Genomic DNA, 20,242 nt, shown 5'->3' on the forward strand with positions numbered 1-20,242 from the left:
GGTGATCCCTGGATTCTTTTTCACCTCTCTCACTATCCTCCTGGCCAGCACAAGTGTCACTTTTGGCTTCCGACCACGTCCTCTGATATTTTTTACAGTTTGGAACATCACAGCTGTTCCCAATTAATCAGGGTAATTAGGATGCTTTAGAACAGCTTGGACTATTTGGAATGGTATAGAACTTTGGATTTTCCCACAGACAGTTTGTGAAGGGTATGAATAATTTTGGACTGGACACTTTTTGCTCAATTGTAAATAAAAGCTGAGAAATAATGCCTCTTGCACATCGTCTTATTATCTTTTGGGAGACACCTATGTCATGTCCTGTCAAAACATTACTTGCTGGTTGGATAAAAGTAACTTTAAGTCACATTTTGCCAGGTGTATGAATAATTATGGGCAGCACTGCATATATATATATATATATATATATATATATATAAGTATATATATACATATATACATAAATACTGTAACATCTGCAACTATAGCAGCTGCGGACACGCAGGGCATACCCGCAGCCGCCTTTGTTCCCTGTTCACAGGCCTCATCCGTTCCGTCGGCGGCTCATGCTCATAGGGTCGCTGTATCGCGGAGACAGGACCTTTATGCTGGAAGAAGGCGCGTCAGCTGACCTGCCAGTCGGCTGATGTCAAAGGTGACTCACGCCGCTCGGATTGGCTGATTGGTAAGGGGCGCGGCTGTGAGCTCTCCTGGGCTTCTTAAGCCTTCACTGGTCATTTGCAACTTGTCTGCTGTTGCGAATACACTTGTGTTAGCGCTCAGACCTTAGACTAGTATCCGGTGTGCTTTGATCTGGGAGGAAACCAGGGATTTCACACAAGACTAGGACTATTGTTATATTGTATTACTGATAACCTGTGTATAATTCTGGCTATACTCTGACCTTGCTATTGCTCATCGATGCTGTACTTCTGCCTATCTGACTTAGTTGCTGAACCTCTGCCTGATAACTCACTATTCTTCTGCCTCACGTTTCTGTACTGTATCTGCCTCTCAGTTGCCGAACCTTGCCTGTCAGACCTCTCTACTCACCAGTGCGCCCTGGCCACTGATGAGGTGTTCTTTGACTGATACTCATCAGCTCCTCTGGTGAGGTTCAGTTTAAGTTATACAGCTCCTGTGACTGATAGTACCTTACCAGCTCCTCTGGTAAGGTCCAGTCAATCTATTTAGTCGCTTGTGCTGATAGTACCTTACCAGCTCCCCTGGTAAGGTTTAGCCAAACTTTGTTGTCACTCTTGCTGTTAGTACTTTACCAGCTCCTCTGGTAAAGCCTATTATTTATACTGCTGATTGTTACAGCTAGTACCCACCAGCTCCCCTGGTGAGGGCTAGCACTGTTGTTGCAGCTAGTACCCACCATCTCCCCTGGTAAAGGTCTAGCACTGTTGTTTCAGATAGTACTCACCAGCTTCTCTGTTGAGATCTATCCATTTGTTCTCTACTGTTGCACCAAACACTTTACACGTCTGTTTCTCAGCCTTCTATACTTGCATTATTGGTGATACTGCAGATCACCACATAATCGGGTATAGAGTCTGTATTATTGGTGATTCTGCAGATCACACAATAATCAGACATCTGTGTGCTACACCAATCGTTACACATACATATACACACACACACTTACACACACTCACACACACTCACACACACACACACACACACACACACACACACACACACACACACACACACACACACACTCACACACACACTCACACACACACACACACACACACACACACACACACACACACACACACACACACACACACACACACACACACACACACACACACACACACACACACACACACACACACTCATACACATACACAGGTGCTAGTTATCTTCTGATCGTACACATGCAAGTGCAGGGGTTCCCTAGGTAGGGGACGTGTATGTATAGAGGAGGTCTTTGCTGACCCCCTCCCACTTGCAAAGAGAGATGGGATGTAGCTATCCCGGCTAATTCACTACAGGATGTGGCTTGTTACCCCTGCTAGGATGGATGGCAGCGGTGTACAGAGCCTTAAACATGCATAGTTGCATATTCACCTATTAACCATGGTGCATTTGAACAGTAAATTACTGCGTCACCGAGCTTCCAGACTGAAAATTGGTGCCAATAGTGGGGACACTCGTGCCAGGGGTACCACCGTTTAGGACATTCCAACCAGTGTGTCCCTATGTATGCTTGCACACCAGAGTAGTGTTTCCCTTGCTCTTACACACTGCAGCTACAGAAGGTGCCTGCTATAGGAATTCACAAAAGGTGCTCAGTATATATAGTACTGTGTCTCAAAATGTTTTGCCCCCAAGCGGGCTTTGTCAGGAGGGAATAAAGACTGTGCAGCATAACATGCAGGCATATACAGCCCCCAACCACATCAAATTAAAATTCCCCCTGCATGGCCCAAGTCAGAGCCAATATAGCGACGACTGCCTGTTTGCATGCACCATAGTAAAAAGGTGCATATGCAGCTTTGCATGTTTATGGCACTCACTCTATACAGCTGCCACCACCCATCCGGGGTAATGACCCACGTCATTGGGTCTAGCTGGAATAGCTACACCCCACTTTTCTTTGCAAGTGAGAGGGATCATCAAAGACCTCCTCTATACATACACGTTGCCTATCTAGGGTACCCCCACACTTACGTGTGTGAAGTGAGCGATTAGTCACAAGCACCTAAACTAAAAAACAAATGAAGTTTTCAAGCATATTGACTTGGTTCCACCCCATGTACACATAAGGTTCTGTCCTTTTGGACCAAGTGTTGTAGATTATTTAGCTGTACTATCTTCTATGATAGCCACACATCACATTTTAGTTCCCCCATGTGGCATCTGTTCATTCCAGTGCCCACTAAAATTTATACTGACTTTCCATATCAAGTCACCTATGACGGAGCAGATTCGATCTATAAATATACATGAGGCATGGTGGGTATCAGGCTCACTCACAGCCACCTATTCTCATTCCCTGCACCCTAGGGATAGCGGACTCTCCACCCATTTTATTTCTTAACTGCTGTCACTACATTTGCATATTGGCATTTTAGTGGTACAGCCACTGATTGAAGGTACTTACTGTACTGTCTGCTACTTATATTTACATGATGGTATTGGGTCTGCTGATATATATCAGTGGTTTGCTTAATGGGCACATTATATCTATTCAGGGTCAGACTGGGACACTTAGGGCCCACCAGGAAAGCTTTAGCCACAAAATGCAATGAGATTGGCAGCAGATTTCCCCTTGAAATGCAATCAAATTGGCAGAAGATTTCCCCACAAAATGCAATCAGATTGGCGGCAGATTCCCCACAAAATGCAATCAGATTGGCAGCAGATTCCCCAAAGAGAGAGGGCCTGGCGGGCAGGTCTATAGGTGTCCCCTGTTTAGTTAGCCAGGTCTATAGGTGTCCTCAGTATAGGTAGCCAGGTCAATAGGTGTCCCCAATTTAGTTAGCCACATCTATAGGTGTCCCCAGTTTACATAGCCAAGTGTATAGGTGTCCCCAGTTTAGGTAGCCAGGTCTATAGATGTCCCCAGTATAAGTAGCCAGGTCTATAGGTGTCCCCAGTTTAGTTAGCCAGGTCTATAGGTGTCCCCAGTTTAGCCAGGTCTATAGGTATCCCCAGTTTAGCCAGGTCTATAGGTATCCCCAGTTTAGCCAGGTCTATTGGTGTCCCCAGTTTAGTCAGGTCTATAGGTGTCCCCAGTTTAGCCAGGTCTATTGGTGTCCCCAGTTTAGTCAGGTTTATAGGTGTCCCCAGTTTGGCCAGGTCTATAGGTATCCCCAGTTTAGCCAGGCCTATAGGTGTCCCCAGTTTAGCCAGGTCTATAGGTGTCCCCAGACTAGGTAACCTGGAAGGAGGAGGAGCGGCAGGCATAGAGCAGCGGGGAGGGGAGGCAGTCTCCCCCCTCCCTCACCTGGGGGCCCCCCTTCGCCGCTTCCCCCTCCAGGCTAGAATGTGCAGCGGCAGCAAGCGGGCAACAACTTACTTCTTACTACTTCCTACATCCTGCTCTGCCTGCCGCTGCTCTGGTCTGGTCTTGTCCAATCACGCTCTCACAGGAAGCACAGTGAGCACAAGATTGGACAAGCAAGAAGACCAGAGCAGCGGCAGGCAGAGCGGGATGCAGGAAGTAGTAAGAAGTAAGTTGTTGCCCGCTCGTTGCCGCTGCACATTCTAGCCTGGAGGGGGGAGCGGCGAAGGGGGGGGGGGCAGGTGAGGAGGGAGGAGACTGCCTCCCCCCACCGCTGTTCTGTGCCTGCCTCTGCTCCTCCTTCCTGTGCTGTGCCCCCTCCTGCAGTGCTAGGGGCCCCCGGGGGCCACTAAAAGGGAGGCCTACCATGCAAAATCCCGAACTTCCGACCGGCCCTGTCCGACCCTGTATCTATTCACTTTATTGCTAACTTGTGACGAGACCTGATCCCCACTGTTTTTGTGGTTTTAATTGTTTTTATTGAGGCATAAGTCCAAAGTAAACTTTTTGTGTCCGACTTGGAGTATGGATTTATTATTCGCTATATGGATGTATTTAAGCATGAGTATACAGTGATATCGATCATCCATGGCAGGTTTCTGGAAATCATTTGTGCTCTACCCTTGTGTGTTGCATGCTGTGTAACATGGATCTTGTGCAGCATAACATGACTGGCTAGTGTACTGGTGAGGGGCTTTGCCTCTGACACAGGAGACCAGGGCCCATATGCAATTAACTTTTTCACCTGAGTTATCTCCTAGGAGATAATTTTCATCTTCTCTTTAAACTAACTTTTCAGAATTTTGCAATTGAAAAAGTACCCAAAAGTTGGTGAAAAGGTACTATGAAGCTTATTTTGAGCATTTTCTTGCTTGTTGATGGCTTAAAAGGCATTTTATGACAAGTTGTGAAAATATCACCAAGGACGAAGGTCAGGAGAAAAAGGGAATTGCATATGGGCCCAGGGGCCATATGCAATTTGCTTTCTCTCATAAGTTTTCTCCTTGGTGATATTTTAACACATTATCAATAAAAAGCATTTGAAGTGACCAGCAAGCAAGAAAATTCTCAGAGTAATATTGACAGTACTTTTTCACCAACTTTTTCAATTGCAGAGTGCAAAAAAGTACAATGTTATACAAAAGATGAACAATTATTTCCAAGGAGGAAACTTAGGGGAAAAAGTAAATTGAATAAGGGCCCAGGGTTCAAATCTATTCAGTGAGGAGACATTAGGCTAGACTCCCTAATACTGCTACTGCCTATGGAGTGCAGCATACGTAATGGTAAATAACAATTTAAGTGCAACATTAAATAAAAATAACAAAAAATGGTAAATAATTTAATTGCAGTATTACATTATCGGTAAATTTACAGATAATGTACAACTTAACTATAACCTAACCTATCCCTACTCTCACATAGAACCCTCCCCTGGTGGAGCCTAACCCTAAGACCCCCCTGGTGGTGCCTAATCCTAAGACCCCCCTGGTGGTGCCTAACCCTGACCCCCCTGGTGGTGCCTAACCATAAGACCTTTCCCTGGTGGTGCCTAACCCTAAGTTCCTCTGGGGGGGGGGGCTAACCCGAAGCCCCCCTGGTGGTGCCTAACCCTAATACACCCCTGGTGGTGCCTAACTTTAAGACCTTTCCCTGGTGGTGCCTAACCCTAAGTTCCTCTGGGGTGTGTAACCCTAAGACCCCCCCCCCCCTGGTGGTGCCTAACCCTAAGACCCCCTAGTGGTGCCTAACCCTGACCCCTCCTGGTGGTGCCTAACCTTAAGACCTTTTCCCTGGTGGTGCCTAATCCTAAGTTCCTCTGGGGGTGCCTAACCCTGACCCCCCTGGTGGTGCCTATCCATAAGACCTTTCCCTGGTGGTGCCTAACCCTAAGTTCCTCTGGGGGGGCCTAACCCAAAGCCCCCCTGGTGGTGCCTAACCCTAATACACCCCTGGTGGTGCCTAACTTTAAGACCTTTCCCTGGTGGTGCCTAACCCTAAGTTTCTCTGGGGTGTGTAACCCTAAGATCCCTGTGGTGGTGCCTAACCCTAAGACCCCTCTGGTGGTGCCTAACCCTAAGCCCCCCCGTGGTGCCTAACCCTAAGACCCCCTGGTGGTGCCTAACCTTAACATCCCACAATCACCAATAACAATAAAACAATACATTTCAATGCAATCGCAGAAGCCCGCTAAATAGTATAATGGCTATCGATATTACGATAAATAACAATTGCGCCCATATATTACGATAACCATTGCGCCCATTTTTGGCCGCAACTTTTTAAACTGCTCCTGCAGTGCGCCCTAGTGGCTGCAGCTCTGGTGCCTTGAGTCTGCCAGGCATAAAGCACGATAGAAATGTTCTATGTATTGTGCCTCCTGTAATATATCTAGCCTTTGGCAGTCAAAAGCTGTAGTCATGAAAATAAGTACAAATATAGTCTATACAGTATTACAGCTACATTGTATTACAGTAGTTGGGATAACATAAAGCACAGCAGATCAGAGTCCTACAAATCTACCGCCTGATCAAACTGATCACGTTTCTACAGGAGCTCTGCTACACCTAAGCAATGAGCAACTCCATTCTTTATCATATCATTTTTCTATTGCAAATATAGAGTTGCATATGCGTACGATATGTGGCTCCAGTTATACAGACTTTATAGTCCATACATCTAATAAAAATAACAGGGAATAACCAATGGAACAATGTATGTTTCACAGACTGAGCGATTGATGACACATTGGCAGGCTGGTATCATTTACATGGCATGTTGGTTTTGGCAGCGCTGATCTTGTCGCTTAGCGATGGCAGTCCATGCATTTCCTCCACTGATTTAAATGATTAGCAGGACGCACACATTCTGCTGTCCTTGTCTGGGTCCAATTAGAGCAACAAATGAGACTTAATGGAGGCATGGAGATGAGTGTCACATTCATGTAACTCACTGATCACTTGGATCCCACTGAACGGGCTTTCTAAGCATTCATTGTCATAAAGGCCTGGAACAGATTGCACCTCAGAAAAAAAATCTTCACGCTTGAAGCAACACAGTGACATGCAGACATCCAGATGGACAAAATTTCGGTTAAATGTGCAAACAGAGATACAAATGATTGATGCGGTGTCCAAATGGCACTAATATTGGGCAAATCTTCAGTTTTACATCCTACACTCAACCATGTGCTTTTAAAGGCTATTCAGATACTGTGCCTTTCCTTTAACCACTTAAGGACCACGGGCTTAAGCCCCCCTAAAGACCAGGCCACTTTTTACAAAATGGGCCACTGAAGCTTTAAGGCCTCACTGCAGGGCTGCACAAACACAAGTGATTTTCCCCTCCTTTCTCCTCACCAACAGAGTTTTCTGTTGGTCTGGTCTGACCGCTCCCACAATGTTTATTTATTTTTTTGTCAAAATTTATTTCTTTTATTTTCTAATAAATGTGCTTATTTTTATTGATGTCCCTCCCCCCGCCAGCCAACTGTGATTCAGCCTATAACAGTGGATCACCCCTGAGCCTACCAGGGGGACAACCGTGTTACACGGCTGTCTCCAGTACAGAGTACAGAACTGCCTTAGATCGCAGAGCTGTACTATGTTAATAGATGGCAGTTTTGCTGTATAACGCTGGAAGACGGATGATGGAGCGGAGCAGAGAACAAGACACGCCCCCAGGACTTTACACCAGGTCCTGGGGGAGCCACTGCCTTCATGCTCATCGGCGTGACGTGGTCTTAAAGAGGTTAAAGAGGAACTCCAGTGAAAATAATGTAATACAAAAAGTGCTTCATTTTTACAATAATGATGTACAAATGATTTAATGAGTTTTTTTCCCATAGTAAAATCTTTTAAATCCCTGATTTACATTCTGACATTTATTACATGGTGACATTTTTACTGTTGGCAGGTGATGTAGCTGCTGCATGCTTGTTTTGGTAGTTGGAAACACCTGTAGACAGCTATTTCTCACAATGCAGCAAGGTTCACAGAAAGGAAACTGCCAGGAGTACCACGGTCCTCAGAGTTTCTTGTGGGAGGGGTTTCACCACAATATCAGCCATACAGCACCCCCTGATGGTCTGTTTGTGAAATGGAATAGATTTCTCATGTAAAAGGGGGTATCAGCTACTGATTGGGATAAAGTTCAATTCTTGGTCGGAGTTTCTCTTTAAATGTTGAAGGACCAAACCATGAATAATAATTAGTAATGCTAATAAGGCTAACATTTGTGTAGCACTTTTCTCCTGTCGGACTAAAAGCGCTTAAGAGCTGCAGCCACGAAGGACATGCAATAGGCAACCCTGCTATGTTAGGTTGGTTTCACACTGTAAATTGGCGTTAGTATTGCTGTGCGTCGTGTCTACCTCACCGCATCACACCGCCAAAAACTGGCCTTAAGGAAACATCGCCTTAGTACACAGTGTTCCCTGTCTGGCATTCGGCCAAGCAGGGAGTGACGCGTGCTTGTGGTCACTTTCTGCTTTGGGTATGCAGAAGTGCGCGGAAGTGTATTGTAAAAATGCGCTTCCACACATACGAGCCGCAATGTCATAATGCCAACATGTTTAACCACTTTATGACATGCTGACTTATTAAAATGTCCTGTTTGAGCCTGTTAACGGCTCCAGGACGTTTTATTAAGTCGACTGCTCCTGCGGCCGCTCTGCACGTGTGTGCGCCCCCCCTGCCCGCCGCCGTTAACCGTCGGAACACCGCGATATGTGATTGGGGAAAAGGACCAACCAATCTTCTACCCAATCACAATGCCGGGAATGAATGGACATGTCCCCGATCAGCGGCCACGACCATTCATAAAACAGTGATAGCAAAGTAAAATGTAAAAACAAAAAAACTTCCTATAAAACAGGAGAGTGTTCACTAGCGCCATCTAATGGCCAAAAAGTAAAATTACACATTCAGGCATATACATACACACACTTATCAAATATTAATACAATTAATAACTTACACTTTCAAAGCAACGCCCCCCCCCTCCCCCACCCCCGAAAAAAAAAACGTGTAAAAAAAAATCTGTTAAAAAAAAATTGCATAAAAAGTTGCCTTAGTTTTTTTAATCTATATTTTATGAGGGAATATTACTTTACTATATAGGGGCTTGTAATTATGGACCGGACAAAAAACAGTAAAATAACATCTATATTTCCAAATAATATATATTCGCCATACATTGTGATAGGGACATAATTTGAATGGTTAAATAATAGAGACAACTGGGCAAATAAAATGTGTGGGTTTTATCCACAGGAGAATGTTTTATTTTAAAACTATAATGGTCGAAAACTGAGAAATAATGATTTTTTTTCTTATTTTTCCCGTTAAAATGCATTTAGAATAAAAAAATTATTAGCAAAATGTATTAACCACAGAAAGCCTAATTGGTGGCGAAAAAAACAAGATATAGATCATTTTGTTGTGATAAGTAGTTATAAAGTTATTGGCGAATAAAAGAGAGGAGCACCGACAGGTGAAAATTGCTCTGGTCTGTTAGGGTGAAAACCCCTATGGGGTGAAGTAGTTAAAGAACCCTGTGTCGTAATAGACTAACATGACTTCCGGAAGGAAGGAGGGCAGACAAGCCAGGGCACAATCTGCACCACGTTTGTATGTTCACCTGTGTCGGTGTGGGTTTCCTCTGGGCACTCCTGTTTCCTCCTACACCCCAAAAGCATATAGAGAAGTTAATTGGCTTCCCTCTAAATTGGCCCTAGACTACGATACATACACTACACTATATGATGACTATAGTAGCAATTGGACTGTGAGCCCTTTGAGGGTCGGTGAAGTGTCAATACAATGTACAGTGCTGCAGAAGATTTTGGTGCTATATAAATACTAAATAATAATAAATACGCTGCAAGATCTGAATACTTTAAATATTATCCTGAGAATGACTCTTTTCTTGTGGGCTTGTGGGACATAAAAAACACTAAACTGCAAACTTCCTATCTCTTAGGGCCCGTTCACACTTAGAACCGCAGAATGCCGGCGATTACCGCCGGCGTTTTGCGGGAGTGATTTTTCCCGCGATTAGCGCGGAAAAAATCACTGGACACTGCGGCGGTTTTGGAGCGATCGCAATTAGCGTGCTGTGCACGCTAATCACGATCGCTAATCGCGGAACGCTCATCGCCGGCAAACCGCTGCATGCAGCGCGGTTGCAGTTATCGCTAACCGCAACCGCGGCAGTGAGAACACTGCCACTCGCTACATTGTGTAGCGGTTCTTGCAGAACCGCTAGCGGTTTGCCGTGAGCGGGAATCGCGCGATTCCCGCTCAGGTGAGAACGGGCCCTCAGAGATACAAAATCTGTAGATAATTTAACCCATCTCTGCCCACTCCAATCTAAAACTTCACTTTTTGGCCACAGCTGACATTATACTTCAAAGACAAAGGCTGCAATTTCTGCAGTTTTATGAATATTTCTTCAGCTGTGGAATCCCGAGTCTTACAGACCTAACATAGTGCTCTGAGCTGTCAGGCGTAATCACAGGCTCTTTTCTTTCTTTTCTTAAAGGTCATCACAGCGGGTGTCAGCCTGGCTCTAACCTCTCTGCAGGACCAATGCGAAAGTCTCCAGACTGGTTCAAACATCACAGGTGAGTAACACGTTGTACAGACTCTACATAACAGTGATTCCCAACTATGGTGGCAAGAAACGCAGAATTGTCACTGCTCTCCATATGTACTTTTCGCAAGAGAGACACAGCTTATGTTCAGTTTCTGCCTTCGGGGCAGAGTACGGTTATTGGGACTGCCCACTGTATGCTGTTATTACTATTCTTATTTATACAGCAATAAATAAGAATAGAATTGGAGCCCGTTTCCACTAACTCTGAATATGTAGAGTTTCCCCACTTGCGGGTCAGATGGGGAAACGCTGCCTATTTAGACAATGGGCTTGCCATCCAAACCGCATGCCATAGCGATTATGGAGGGTATACTGCAGTTTTCCATAGCACGCATCTCAATCCCTATAGTAGTGCTTCCATATACAAGAATAATGTAGCTATGTGCTCCCCCCCCCCCCTTTTCCGATGAAAAAAATACCCATGTAAGCCCCTAGGTAGCAGTATTGGGTAGTAATATGGGTCCAGAAAATAATAGCATTAGGTAGCCAGGTTTGTCCCTAGATAGTAGTATTGGGTAACCAGGTACTTTCATTTTAACAGTATTAGGTAATCCTTCCTAATCCCCCCCCCCCCCACCCCCACCCCCCAGTCACAAGAACTGTAGCTACGTAGCCTTGTGAAATATTAGTATTAGGTGGCAGCTGAGAGAGACTGTACTGGCTGTTACTGGCACCATTGTTGACTGTAAGGCCCATTGATTTCGAGTTAGTCAACATCACGTCCCATTACTGACCGACATTTTGGTTCCTTTGCAGGTCTTGCCTGTAATGTCTCCATTGATATGATTGGGACATGCTGGCCTCGCACTCCAGCAGGACAGTTGGTGGCCCGACCATGTCCAGAATACTTTCAAGGTGTCCAGTATAACACAACCGGTAAGATGCTACATACATCATCTTAGGGCAAAGAGTAAAGTTGTTAAAAAGAAAAAAGCCAATAGCAACTCGATGATTTTGAGACCTCCATATTAAATAACACTTCAAATGATTTTTATATTGACCAGTACATAGAGAAAACCAGCATATTTATTTAGTATTCAGAATGCTAATGTTTTAAGTCAAATTATGTACTACTTATTTACTGCACCTAATGTAAGCATCTCTCTGTTCAAACATTTATTTTTTGCAAGGCATGGTTGATAGGAAAGTTTATATGATTTGTTTTTGAGGGTTCTCATTTATCCAAGTTATGTCCAAAGAAAAAAATTAGGCAGTTTCCTATAGACTACTTTTCATTTGTTTTGGTACGTCTTTAATCAATATCAACAACTAACGTTTTTCAATTCTCATGATGTAAAAAAAAAATACCTAGATAGTTTTCTACACAAATATTTATCTTACTCCAGTCAACAAAGAGTCTTGAGCCTGACTGAATTCCATTATAAATATATCAGTCGTTAGTTACTCAAATGTGTGCATCGTCTTTAAAGCGGACCCAAACCAAACATTTTTTTAATTCAAAATATTTAGTTGCACCACTCTGACACATACAAAGATAAATAAACACTCCTTCAAGCCTATGAGCATTTCAGTGCATGCTTTTCACCCTTCTCTTTTCATAACTAGGGTTATACAGGTGGCAGCCATTACTTCTGAGCTTAGTAGGAGGTTTTAGATCATGAGTGTGTTTGTCATCAGCTACCCTCCCTCACAGGGGTGTCATATATGTGAAATCTCACTCAAGCTGAGATCACCCCCCCCCCTGTGACATCATCAGTAGTAGCCTGTGTTTTGTTTTTTATCTCCTCCACCAGTCTGCTGGATTCTGTCCCGGCAATATGAAAGGAAGGGAGGGGTTCCTCCAATAAAGGTAAAATATTTTATATTTGTCATCATGCAGCTGAAAAAAGGCTGTTATTTATTATTACTAGTTAGAAAATAGATTTTATTTCTAAAATCTTGTCTTTTTAATTTGGGTCCACTTTAAAGTGATACTTACTGATGCGAAAAAAACTTATGATATAATGAATTGTATGTGTAGAATGGATAATTCATAGAACATTAGTAGCAAATAAAAGAGTTTCATATTTGTATTTTCAGTTATATAGCTTTTTTTTTTTTATAACATGCATCATTCTGTAATACTTGCACTTTAGGCCCTGATTACACTTAATTAGTTAGGACACTTTTTTTTCTTCTCCATAGCAGTGCATTGTGAAAAGGATTTCAGTTAAAACATGTTAAGTGTGAAAGCTGCCATAGGAAAACATGGACATTACTTTGACAATCAGTTGTCCTTTCATTTGTAAATGAGAGCAACTGATTAAGTGTAAATGGGGCCTTGCAGAGCAGGAAAGTTCAAAGAGTCATTAGCTCTGCAGTAAAACCTTTAACAAACAGCGAGGGACAGGTTGAGATAAGTGCTTTAGAAAACAGGGATAGTTGGGTCGGAGAGCTCAGAGAAACTCTTTTGCAAAGATAACAATTGAAGTTTCTTAACTCATCCAGTACTGGAAACAATATGAGACACATACAGTATCTGTGCTAATAATGTTCTGTTTCTTAGCTGTACTGTACTACACATACAAATCATTATATCATAACTTTTTTTCACTTCCAATTGCCTTTAAAGGGGCACTATGGCAAAAAATGACAATGCTGTGATAACTCTGTTAATATTTCAGTAGTAGGAAAGGCATCAGTTTGTCAGAAGAGTTGTCAATGTGAAAGTCTCCTAAAAACCATATATATCTTTTTTTTCAAACTCAGCGTACCAATGGTACTCTGACCCAAAAAGTAGATCAGCTTCATTGAAGCACTCTTATATTGGGCATAGTGAACATCATCGTAACGCGTAAAAATGTACTTGTTGATGTCTGCAATAGCTTCCTGCACGAGCAGGGATGCGTAAAAACGTACGCATGGCGGCCGGCCGACTCCCAGTCCGAGTCGAGTGGCCGAGTCCCAGACTCCAAACTAAACTAGCTGGCAGCGGAGGACCAGAGGAGCCATGAGTGACTGCGAGGGCACAGGATGGCGGCAGGGGGCTGGTAGATGCCCCAGGTAAGTAAAACTTTTTTTTTTTACAGTTAAGGTTCCCTTTAATGCTGCAGTTTATATTTATTATATAGTTGCATCTATATAAATGTATACATTTTTTTCCTCTTTCTAAACACTTACTTATTCGATTGTCTTTACTTTATATGAGCTCAGTTACTCTGCAAATCATTATTCTTCTTACTGATTTATAAAGCGCCAACATATTCCGTAGTGCTGTACACAGTAAGAAATGAACATAGGTGCATAATAATACAAACAAATGGCATACACCAAAATACAGAATTGGAGACAAAATACAGAATTGGTAATTACAGTGATGAATTATGAATGTATAATGAACTTCTAGACACAAAAGCGGCGTGGAGGGCGGAGCCTTGCCCTGCCCTTGCAAGCTTACAATCTAAAGGAATAAAGGGGGGAAAAGCGGTGGGGTAGTATACAATAAACATACCTAGAGGCAGTGTGTTTAAGGATAACTAGTAGGAGTGCAACTTGGCCTTAGGACAAAGGGAAAGTGGCCTAAGGTAGAGTGTCTGCTTGTTGGAAAAAGTGAGTTCTGTGAGAGCGTTTAAAGGTTACAAAGTTTGGAGAGTGACGGATGTGTTGTGGACGGGCATTCCAGAAGAGTGGTGAATCATGTGTGAAATCTTGTATACGTTAATGTGAGGAGGTGATTCTAGAGGAGGACAAAATGTGCAGATCTGAGATTGTGGTTGGGTTGGTAAAACCCAAAAAACTAGTGAGGAGATGTACGGGGAGAGAGATTGTGGAGAGCTTTGTAGGTTAGGGTTAAGAATTTGAACTAGATCCTCTGGTAATTGGTAGCCAATGAAGAGTTTGACAGAGAGGGGCAGCAGAGGAAGATGGAGAAGAAAGATGAATGAGACAAGCAGCTGAGTTCAGTACAGATTGGAGATGTGCCAGTCTGTTAGTTGGTAGGACACAAAGTTATGTTATCCGGATGAGATAACATAGGAGCATGTATTACCATTTTAGTTGTGTCCTGACTGAGTGAGAAAAGGTCGGATGCGAGATATGTTTTTAATTTGGAGATGATAGGAGCTGGTTAGGGAGTGAATTAGAGGAATAAAGGAGAGAGTCGAGTCAAATACAGTGGTATGTGAAAGTTTGGGTAACTATAACGATCTGTGGCAGAATCTGATTATTAGGTGATCTGTAGCATCATCTATAATGCAGATATATACCTGATTATAAGGTGATCTGCAGAATCACCTATAATGCTGGCATGCTGGGAAGTCAGAAGAGAGCCAGAGTCATACACAAATATCAAGCAATATATCAAATAACAATAATAAATCCTAGTCTGTGTGAAATTCCTGGTTTCCTCCCGGATCAAAGCACACCGGATCTATCTAAGGGTCTGAGTGCTAACACGTAGCATTCGCAACAGCAGACAAAGAAAGACTGAATCCTCCGGGCTTAAGAGCCCGAGGACACCTTGCAGTACGCATGGCGTGACGTCAGCCGACCCGTAGGTTAGCTGAGCCGCCTCCTCGCCGCGTAAAGTCCGTGACGGTGCGCGCGTGCACACGTCACAACAACCCTATGCGCAGCAGACAAACTCGTCCTCGGCGTGCTAGACGCCGGAGGCACGGGTGACACAGTGGACAACGGAATGGAGGCAGCTGCGGAGGATGCCAGACTACCCGCAGCTGCTTCCTCCATGTTCCCTACAGACACACTGGGCAGCGGAATGGAGGCAGCTGCGGAGGACACCAGACTACCTGCAGCTGCTTCCTCCATGTTCCTTACAGTAACCTTGTTAATCGTCATGATTTTCCTGTATAAATCTGGTTGTTATGATAAAAAATGTCAGTTAAATATATCATATAGGACACATACTCAGTGATATCTGAGAAGTGAAATGAAGTGTATTGGATTTACAGAAAGTGCACAATAATTGTTTAAATAAAATTAGGCAGGTGCATAAATTCATTTTATTTATTTCAAAACCTTTAGAACTAATTATTGGAACACAAATTGGCTTGGTAAGCTCAGTGACCCCTGACCTGCATACACAGGTGAATTTAATTATGAGAAAGAGTATTTAAGGTGGTCAATAGTACGTTTCCTTCCTCTTTAAATTTCCTCTGAAGAGTAGCAACATAGGGGTCTCAAAACAACTCTCAAATGACCTGAAGACAAAGATTGTTCACCATCATGGTTTAGGGAAAGGATACAGAAAGCTGTCTTAGAGATTTCAGCTGTCTATTTCCACAGTTAAGAACATATTGAGGAAATGGAAGACCACAGGCTCAGTTCAAGTTAAGGCTCAAAGTAGCAGACCAAGAAAAATCTTGGCTAGACTGAAGCCACGAATGGTGAGAACAGTCAGAGTCAACCCACAGACCAGCACCAAAGGCCTACAACATAATTTTGCTGCAGATGGCGTCACTGTGCATCATTCAAGCATTAGGCGCACTTATTTATTTATTTATTGTATTTATAAAGCACCAACATATTACGTAGCGCTAGACATTACTTTAGGTTACAGACAATATTTAGGGGTGACATACAGCAATATGACAATACACGAATACAAGAAAAACCAGATCACACAGCACAGTATGAGTACAAGGTAATGCTTAGTCAGTCACTGGATGGGAACATGGAGATTAGGCAAGTTCAGTTCACTCAGATGCATAGCATGGGTGCACAGTAATGGAGGTGCATGATCAGGTAGGACACAAAAGGAGGAGGACCCTGCCCAAAGGCTTACAATCTAGAGGGAGAGGTAGGGACATGAAAGGTAGGGGACCAGAGTTCAGCTGTGGGTTTAGAGCACTTGTGAGGGGTGGTAGGCCAGAGTGTAAAGGTGAGTTTTGAGGGCCTTGTTGAAGATGTTGAAGGAGGGGGCTGCCCTAATGGGTGAAGGAGATGCTGTATGTGAGAGTGTTGCAGAGGAAGCCGTTTCTCCACCCACTGCACAAACAGAGCCACTTGAGGTATGCTAAAGTACGTTTGGACAAGCAGGCTTCATTTTGGAATAAGGTGCTGTGGACTGATGAAATTAAAATTTAGTTAATTGGGCATAACAAGAGGCGTTATGCATGGAGGAAAAACAACACAGCATTCCAAGAAAAACACCTGCTACTTACAGTAAAATATGGTGGTTGTTCCATCATGCTGTGGGGCTGTTTGGCCAGTGCAGGGACTGGGAATCTTGTCAAAGTTTAGAGATGCATGGACTCCACTCAGTATCAGCAGACTCTGCAGACCAATGTCCAGGAATCAATGACAAAGCTGAAGCTCCGCCAGGACTGCATCTTTCAACAAGACAACGACCCTAAACACTGCTTAAAATCCACTACGGCATTCATGCAGAGGAACAAGTACAACGTTCTGGAATGTCCATCTCAGTCCCCAGACCTGAATATAATTGAAAATGTGTGCTGTGAGTTAAAGAGAGCTGTCTATACTTGGAAGCCATCAAACCTGAATGAAATAGAGATGTTTTGTAAAGAGGAATGGTCCAAAATACCTTCAACCAGAATCTAGACTCTCATTGGAACCTACAGGAAGCATTTAGAGGCTGTAATTTCTGCAAAAGGAGGATCTAAGAAATATCGATTTCATTTCTTTTCTGTGGTGCCCAAATTTATGCACCTGCCTAATTTTTTTAAAAACAATTATTGCACACTTTCTGTAAATCCAATAAACTTCATTTCACTTCTCAAATATCGCTGTGTGTGTCTCCTATATGATATATTTAAATGACATTTTTTTATCGTAACAACCAAAGATTTATACAGGAAAACCATGACGATTAACCAGGTTGCCCAAACTTTCGCATCCCACTGTATTACCACTAAACACGTGCCTTCTCATCTCACAGATCCTCTACCCTTGGGAAGGTTGTTTAAGAAAGCATCTTCTCCCTCCCTGTCCCAGAGCTGGCAGAAGAGTGGCTGAACTTCTGTGATCTGTGCCATTACTGTCTTTCTTTATTTTATTTATGCCATTACTGTCTAATCTTTTAATTCTCCTGCATCTACTCTATCCCACTCCTAAACTTCATGCTGGTATGGAGAGACAAAGAACAGATCGCATGCAGGAGAATCTAAACCTTAAGGCAGTGCCGGCGTGTACAGGTAACTATGGCACAGCTGCACTGGCAGCTTTACAGAGATGAGAGGGAGCATATTAGCTGAGAACATTACAGGGGAACTTTGTAAGAGGACACTATGAGAAAGCAGAATAACAGGGGACACATAACGTGAGCACTAGGAGATTAGTCTGTAGCAGTGGGCACTACGTGAGCATCAGTATAAAGGGAGCACAATGCTTGGGGCCCTATAGTGGAAAACTGCTGGATAATGAAGTGTTAGTAATGAATCAGCACTATAAGGGGAACACAATTGTGGAGAATCTAAAGGGGGGCACTGCATAGTAGAGATGTGCACCAATAACAAAGCACTTTAAAGAGAAACTCCGACCAAGAATTGAACTTTATCCCAATCAGTAGCTGATACCCACTTTTACATGAGAAATATAATGATTTTCACAAACAGACCATCAGGGGGCGCTGTATGACTGATTTTGTGCTGAAACCCCTCCCACTAGAGGCTCTGGTACCGTACGGTACTCTGGGCAAATTGCCACAATGTAACAATGTTCACAGACAGGAAATGGCTGTTTATAGCTGTCTGTTAAAGCCAGAACAGCTAGAAACAGCTACATAATCTGCCCACAGTAACAATGTCACCATGTAATACATGTCAGAATGTGAATCTGGGAGAGGAAAGATTTTACAATGAGAAAACACTGACTAAATCATGTATACATAATTATAGTAAAAATGAAGCACTTTTTTTATTACATTATTTTCACTGGAGTTCCTCTTTAAAGAGAAAACAGTAGGAATGCTAAAGGGAAACAATGCTTAACAGAAGGCACAACTAATGGAGTAGCGCCATAAGAAAATACAATAGCAGGGACACTAATGGGGAACACTGCACAATAGCGAGGAGACGGTGCTAATGGAACACCACTAAAAGGGAATACAAGTTGTGGTGGAACTAAAGGAAAGAACAATAGCTGGGGAACAAATAAGGCACGTCTTAGAAAGGCACTAATGGAGGAACAACGGACCAGATGAGGAACGGAGAGACCTGTGTAAAGCCGTCTCCGTACTGACATCAGCGGGGGTAATGCAGAAGTAAACAATACCCACGCATTCCCTGAACGAAGGCGAAGCACACGCCACGTTGACCTGATGGGTGGGTCCATTGTCAGGTTGTGGGCGTGCTCTGACTCCGGCCATTATGGGACTTCTGCAGAGAACAGTTAACATTTGAAAGGTGAGCGCTGGGTTTTCATTAGTTGCTTTTGTCTTCAAACAGTTCCCCATCAGGTTCGCTTGGTCACAGCGGAAGAGGATTGGCTATTAGGATTGCAGCCATTGATTGATTCATTAAAGCGGAATATAACCCTGCATTTCAACTTTGCTCTAAAACATTATTTACAGTATATTATATGCAACCAGCATTTTTTTTTTACTAGACCAGCATTGGAAGGGTTACACAGGGCTTTAAAGTCCCTAGAGATTTCTGCAGACGCATCCGAACTTCAGTTAGATACTTTTTGTTTACAAATATGTATCTTTTAAGTGTTTATTGTGACTCATCTCTCTCACTGAGAAGAAGCTTGGAGGACAGCCAAAGAGTGTGTAACTGTTTATCAATAGATACATCTAACTAAATAGAATGTAACTATCTGAACGTCTGCACGGAACTTAAAACCTCTGTGTTTAACCCTTCCAATGCTGGTCTAGTAAAAAAAAATGCTTTTTGCATATAATATGCTGTAAATAATGTTTTAGAGCAAAGTTGAAATGCAGGGTTATATTCCGCTTTAAATTAGAGGTGTACTATATAAATGTGTGTGATGTTTCATGGATTTAGACTGCCATAACTTTATAAAGGAGCATGACGCCGCTTCGAAACATCGTGTTATATTATGACAGCCTGTTAAAATAAATATATAAAAGAGCAATGGATGGTGCTGGCCTTAGCTGGCCTTATCTTTTGCATTGGATTGACTCATTTGGTGATCGAGTGGCCTGGCACATCCGCTGACTACTTTGACTAGGTGTGCGTTTTTTCATCTACTTTACAGAGATAATAGTGACAGACTATCACTGGATATTTCACAGCATCATTTGTACTTCCTAAGTCTGTTTCTCATTAAAGTGCACTGAAGACACTAGAGTTGGACTAGCCCATTTTTTTCAGCACCAATTATAATCCTATTCCTTTCTTTATTAACGCCACTCTTCCAGCCGGCATATATTTCGCTTTGAAGATCTGTCACGCAGGGTCGGGCACTTAGCCAATGGCACTAAAATTTGTAGAGGCATTTACGATCATTGACTGATACGCCACATTCTGCAGATCAGTGCTTTAATGGACAGAAGAGTAGATGATGAGATAATAGAGCACAGTGGTTTGTAACATTTTTCAGCTGGAACCAATATTCTGTTTCAATATTTTTATTGAGTTTTCAAAAATAGGTACTTACAACAATGGTCATGGACCAATA

General features: G+C 43.0%; 1 protein-coding gene across 3 annotated transcripts in view; it reads left to right on the forward strand.

Moving 5' to 3' along the window:
- Positions 1 to 20,242, forward strand: part of LOC137541570 (corticotropin-releasing factor receptor 1) — a 366,548-nt gene that overhangs the window by 215,262 nt on the left and 131,044 nt on the right. For all 3 annotated transcript variants that reach the window (XM_068262939.1, XM_068262940.1, XM_068262941.1), the window contains 2 exons: positions 10,568 to 10,649; positions 11,438 to 11,557. In XM_068262939.1, the coding sequence (XP_068119040.1) occupies positions 10,568 to 10,649; positions 11,438 to 11,557 (202 nt within the window). The remainder of the gene's footprint in view (positions 1 to 10,567; positions 10,650 to 11,437; positions 11,558 to 20,242) is intronic.

The sequence above is a fragment of the Hyperolius riggenbachi genome, chromosome 12 (assembly GCF_040937935.1).
Source record: "Hyperolius riggenbachi isolate aHypRig1 chromosome 12, aHypRig1.pri, whole genome shotgun sequence".
NCBI classification, from domain to species: domain Eukaryota; kingdom Metazoa; phylum Chordata; class Amphibia; order Anura; family Hyperoliidae; genus Hyperolius; species Hyperolius riggenbachi.